The 6,296-nt window shown below is 49.4% G+C and overlaps 1 protein-coding gene across 1 annotated transcript; it reads left to right on the top strand.

Moving 5' to 3' along the window:
* Nucleotides 1-606: 606 nt before the first annotated feature.
* On the top strand, nt 607-3,260 carry LOC139027649 (uncharacterized). The gene is made up of 2 exons (XM_070443300.1): nt 607-1,393; nt 3,250-3,260. Exons 1-2 carry the CDS (start codon nt 778-780, stop codon nt 3,258-3,260), a joined length of 627 nt encoding a protein of 208 aa, XP_070299401.1. The 5' UTR covers nt 607-777.
* The last annotated feature ends 3,036 nt before the right edge of the window (nt 3,261-6,296 follow it).

The raw sequence follows: 6,296 nt of genomic DNA, 5'->3' as shown, positions 1-6,296 counted from the left end.
GAGAGCAGGCAGGTCATTCGTGATACAAGTCAGTATTCGGGGGGTCAATCCATGTCTGAGGACATTGGGAGATGCAGGAAAACCAGCCACTAGGGGCAACAATGAGCACTGTTTTCTTCATGTATTGTAGTTTTCAGTTTTGCTAGGATGGGGGTGGTGGAGAGGTGTAAGCATCTACCTCTAATTCCAAAGGTACCTCTAATTCCAAAGAAAGTTTWWWWWAWATATTTTTGTTTTAAGCCTATCCCAAACCTTAACCCTTACCTTAAACATTCAGAGTTAATGCCCAACCTTAAGAATTCGGRGTTGATGCCTAAACTTAACCTTAAACACTTCTAAATTTGACATTTGAAACAACTTCCAAATTTGACATTTGATAAACATGGATGAACGTCTAATTCTGACGTGAGATGGTGAGAGCTTGTTGGAGAGAGAGAGCGAATGAGAGCAACATCAGCGCTGAAGTGAGGAGAGAGAGTGAGGGAGGAGGAGGAGAGAGAGAGAGTAAGGGAAGGAGAGAGAGATGAGAGAGAGAGAGCGCAGCATCAGTGCTGGAGTGAAAACAGAGAAGGAGTGTGAAAGAGAGACAGAAAGAGAGAGGGCGGGACAGGAGAGAGTGCCAGACAGGAGAGGAGAGGGAACAAGAGACGAGGAGAGAAAAGAGTGAGATCGAGAGAGAGAAGAGGAGAGAAGTGGAGATAAGTGGAGTGCTGCTGAGCACCTCTCATCCCAGCTCTCCGCTCCAGACTCCCTCCACCGTTGGACTCAGGACTCAAGATGAGCAGCCCGTCTCCATGTCTGTTGCGTGCCGTCAGCCAACCCCGGCTCCGAGAGGTCAAGATCAGCCTGAAGACCAGGGAGACCCGGGAGACTAACAGGGAGACGTCCACACCCCTCCGATCCATTGGTGTGACCCTGGGGAGGGACAGGAACAGTTACAGAGAGGCCACCAGGGACCGGGCCATCACCCCAGGGAAAGAGACCCCGCTCCGKGCCACTCTGAGCAGCAGCAACCGCAGCCGGAGCACCCCACCCGTCCACAGAGCCCAGAGGAGGCCAGCGAGGGGTGATGGGAGAACCACCAGGCAGGAGACAGAGCACCAGCCTGAGAGGAACGGGACCCTCCGGGTCATACCCACGTCTGGATCTAGAGACCCTCATCCTCTGGGAAAAGGTCTGGGTCTCTCCCCCATCTCCTGTTTCTCCTCTTCCTCCTCCACCTGCACCCCTGCCAGACGTCAGCAACGCCATGCTCTCTCTCCCCCTTGCCCAGCTTCTCCCCCCACCACCTCCACCTCAGGCAGGAGTATGAAGAAGGCGAGGTGTCTGAGCTATAGCACCTCCAACATCTGCTTCAACTCCATCCTGGATGGACGCTTCAGGCAGCTGCAAGGTAAACTACTATCCAGGCTGGTCTGGGGCTGGGGGTGGTGATGGTGTTGGTGGGATGGATGAATGCTTCAGGCAGCTGCAAGGTAAACTACTATCCAGGCTGGTCTGTGTATGATGGTGTTGGTAGTGGGTTGGTTCTAGCTACAAGTTGCTGTCCAAGGTCCGGGCTGGGGTGTGATGGGTGGTCCACAGTCCACCCTCTCTAACTGTCAGGTTAGCGTCTGTGATGGTGGTGGTGGTGGTCCACATCCACCCTCTCTAACTGTAGGGTTAGTCTTGCAGTGGTGATTGTGGTGGGTCCACAGTCACCCTCTCTAACTGTAGGGTAGTCTTTAGTGTGGGTGTGTGGTCACAGTCCACCCTCTCTAACTGTAGGGTTAGTCTTGCAGTGTGGTGATGTAGTGTGGTCCACAGTCCACCCTCTCTAACTGTAGGCGTGTATCTTGCAGGTGGTATGGGTGGTCCACATCCCCCTCTCTAACGTAGGTTATCTTGCTAGTGGTGATGGTGGTGGGTCAACAGTCCACCCTCCTAACGTAGGTAAGTCTTCGAAGGTGGTGAGTGTGGTGGTGGGTCCAACAGTCCACCCTCTCTAACTTAGGCTAGTCTTCGTAGCTGGTCGGTTGATGGGGTGTGGGAGTCCACAGTCCACCTCTCTTAACTGTAGGGTTAGTCTTCAGTGATGTGTGGTGGTGGTGGGTCCACATCCACCTCCTCTAACTTAGGTTGTCTGCTAGTGTGGGAATGGTGGGTGGTCCCACAGTCCACCGCTCCCTAAACGGTAGGGTTAGTTCCTGTGCTATGGTGGTGAGGTTGTTGGCCACAGTCCACCCCTCTAACGTAGGGTTAGTCTGAATGTGGGTGATGAGTGGATGGTCCACAGTCCCCCTCTCTAACTGTAGGGTTAGTCTTGTAGGGTGGTGGTGTGGTGGGTTCACAGTCCACCCTCTCTAACTTGTAGGGTTACTTGATTGATGGTGTGGTGCGGTCCACAGTCCACCCTCTCTAACTTAGGGTTAGTCTTGTAGGGGGTGGTGGTGTGGGCCACAGTCCACCCTCTCTAACTTTAGGTTAGTCCTTGTAGTGGTGGTGATGCTGTGGGTCCACAGTCCACCCTCTCTAACTGTTAGTTAGTCTTGCGTGGTGGTGATGTCGTGTGTGGTCCCACAGTCCACCCTCTCCTAACTGTAGGGTTAGTCTTGCAGTGGTGGTGATCGTGTGTGGGTCCACGCCCACCCTCATCTAACTGTAGGGTTAGTCTTGCGTGGTGTAATGGTGTGGTGGTGGTCCACAGTCCACCCTCTCTAACTGTAGGTTAGTCTGTAGTGGTGGTGATGGTGGTGGGTCCACAGTCCACCCTCTCTAACTTAGGGTTAGTCTTGCAGTCGTGGTGTGGTGGTGGTGGGTCCACAGTCCACCCTCCTAACTGTAGGTTAGTCTTGTCCGTATGTGCATGGTGGTGGTGGGTCCACAGTCCACCCTCTCTAACTGTAGGTTAGTTCTATTAGTGTGGTGGTGGTGGTGGGTCCCAGTCCACCCTCTCAACTGTAGGGTTAGTCTTTATGGGGGTGTGGTGGTGTGGGTCCACAGTCCACCCTCTCTAACTGTAGGGTTAGTCTGTAGTGGTGGTGATGGTGGGGGGCGTCACACAGTCCACCCTCTCTAACGTTTAGGGTTAGTCTTGTAGTGGTGTGGTGAGGGTGTCCACAGTCCACCCTCTCTAACTGTAGGGTTAGTCTTTAGTGGTTGTTGATCTGTCCAATCATCCCTCTAACCCCTCACCTCCAACCCTACAGGGGTTAAAGAAGAGAACACAGTTTCCCAGGGTACCCTTCCCACCCCTCTCTCTGTGTTCAGGACAGATTTAGGTGGAGGAGGGGTTGATGGGGAGGTCTGGCTTGTGATGCGAGCGAGCGTGTGGGCGGTTTGATTGCTCCTGCTGTCGTGACGAGCTGGAGAGTCAAGGGAAGTGCCGTGACATTCCACGGTAGCGTAGTGGCACTTTAAAAAAAAAACATGTATTTGTATGTATTTATTTTCAGGAAGCAGAGGCTGTGTCCCAACTGTTCGCTGGGTTTCATCTGAATATTTCATGAAGCAAAAGGTTGTACTGTGGTTTCCTTTTTCCCTGCCAATCAAAGCAGGCCGGTGTTGTAATCTTTTATTCGTGGAATAAGAGTGGGATTGATTATGTATTAACACTATCTTGACACCCTGTTGTCTTATTACCTKTCTACCACCCGTACCACTCACCTTGTACACACCAACTATTTTCACCTGACATTATCAAAATATGATGTAACATWAACACTAGCTACAGTATTCATTTGGTTTCTTTTCTTCTGATGAGCTATGTGACTCTCCTAAGCTCTTCAGAAACTCTATGTTCAGATAACTGTGTGGAACATCTATTAAATAATCCATCCCCTCCTTTCCTCCTCTCCTCCTAACTTCCATTTTTTCTCTCCGTTATTCGATTTTCTAAGAGAGCGGTTGTCCATCACTCTTGAATTTACATTAGCTTTTGCTAGCCAGCTCCCCGATGACAGGAACACATTAGTGAGGATGAGAGAGGAGGACAGGAGGACAGGAGGACAGGAGAACATGAGGACATGAGGACAGGAGGAAAGGAGGAAAGGAGGACAGGAGAACATGAGGACATGAGGACAGGAGGAAAGGAGGAAAGGAGGACAGGAGGACAGGAGGACATGAGGACAGGAGGAAAGGAGGACAGGAGGAGAGGAGGACATGAGGACAGGAGGAGAGGAGGAGAGGAGGACAGAAGGACAGGAGGAAGAGAGATACACAACATGCATCTAACAGACAGAGGGCACAAACACAACACCACAACTACAACCCAACACAACTCACGCACAAAAACACACAGAAAGACAACACAACACAACACAACTACAACCCAACAAACAACACAACTACAACACAACTACAACACAACACAACTACAACCCACACAACGACACCCAACACAACTAAACCCAACACAACTACAACTCAACACAACTCAACCCAACACAACTACAATCCAACACACTACAATCCAACACAACTACAACCCAACACAATCAACCCAACACAACCTCAACACAACTAACACACACAACAACTCATCCAACACAACTACAAACACAAACAACTCAACTCAACACAACTCAACACACAACACAACACAACTCAACACAACTACAACACAAACTCACCACCAACTAACACAACACAACTCAACTCAACACACCAAACAACACAACAAACTCAACTCACACACCAACACAACACAACATCACACAAAACATAACAAAGGATCTACAGAAGTCAGGACAGAGACAGAAAACATTAAAACCTTATATAACCGTGGTACCGTGGCTAACCCTGGCTAACCTGGCTAACCGTGGGCTATTCCTGGTAGTCACTATATACTACTCCCACAGAGATCGGTTGTGGGAGATTGAACATTCCCATCGTCCACCCTTCCTACTGTCTCCCCTCTGTTTACCCAAAAACATGTACAACCAGTTTAACAACCTTCTATAACAAAATACAACCTAAACAACCTGACCAGTTTAGTTCACGGGAAGAGTGCTGCAGGAGTCTGGGTGGCTGGTGTGGGAGCATAGTTGATGAGAGGACAGACTGACAGAGACACACCTGGGCAGCAGAGGCACGCCAGCACAGCTAAGCAACACCACCAGGCAGTTGGAGGAAACTTTTAGAATGACATTATTTCAATCTACACAGGAGCTTGCTGCAGGTGTTTGGCATGGGAGCAGGGTGAGAGGACAGAGACAAACTAGAGGTAAATTAACAATGCATTGCAGAAAGGTACAATTATGATACATTGGTACTGTAACAGACACACATTGGTACTGTAGCAAAGCACAGAATAAACAGCGATAGCACAAAGATAACACAGAATAACACAGAATAACACAGAGATAACACAGAGATAACATGGAGATAACCCCGGATAACATGGGGATAACACAGAGATAACATGAAGATAACACAGAAAGACATAACACTGACAAAATGAATGATGGAATAAACAAAGACATAGGTTAACAAATCATACATCAATATGAAGCAGTAGAGATGAAGAAGAGATAAACAGAAACAGAGAGAGAGAGAGAGGGGAGAGAGAGAGAGAGAGAGAGAAGAGAGAGAGAGAGAGAGAGAAGAGAGAGAGAGAGAGAGAGAGAGAGAGAGAGAGAGAGAGAATTTAAATTGAATGAGAAGAGAGAGATAATTAAAATTGAATTGAGAGAGAGAGAGATATATTTAAATTGAATGGAGAGAGAGAGATATAATTTAAATTGAATTGAGAGAGAGAGAGCAGACAGTGCCTGATTACATCATGGTGTTTCAGAATCCACTGAATCATTGGACAGTAGAGGTTGGCTTCCTTTCTATTATCTGTCCCCTCCTCATGTCTCCTCTCCTCATATCCTGCTGTCCTCCTGTCCTCATATCTGCTGTCCTCTCTCCTCATGTCCTCCTGTCCTCCTCTCTCCTGTCCTCCTGTCTCCTGTCCTCATATCCTCCTCTCCTCCTGTCCTTCTCTGTCTCGTGTCCTCATATCCTGCTTCTCTCTGTCTCTCTCCTTTGTCCTCCTGTCTCCTCTCCTCCTGTCCTCCTCTCCCTCCTGTCCTCCTGTTCCTGTCCTCATATCCTGCTGTCCTCGCTGTCCTCTCTCCTCATTCCTCTCTGTCCTCCTCCTCCTCCTGTCTCCTCTCCTCCTGTCTCCCTTTCCTCCTCTCCTCCTGTCCTCATGTCCTCATGTCCTCCTGTCCTCTCTCCTCCTGTCCTCCTCTCCTCCTGTCCTGCTGACCTCATGTCCTCCTGTCCCTCCTCTCCTCATGTCCTCATGTCCTGCCTGTCCTCCTGTCCTG

The sequence above is a fragment of the Salvelinus sp. IW2-2015 genome, linkage group LG4q.2, assembly GCF_002910315.2.
Source record: "Salvelinus sp. IW2-2015 linkage group LG4q.2, ASM291031v2, whole genome shotgun sequence".
In the NCBI taxonomy this organism is placed as follows: Eukaryota; Metazoa; Chordata; class Actinopteri; order Salmoniformes; family Salmonidae; genus Salvelinus; species Salvelinus sp. IW2-2015.
Note: the sequence above shows the minus strand (reverse complement) of the source record. Positions and strands in the feature narration are given on the sequence as shown.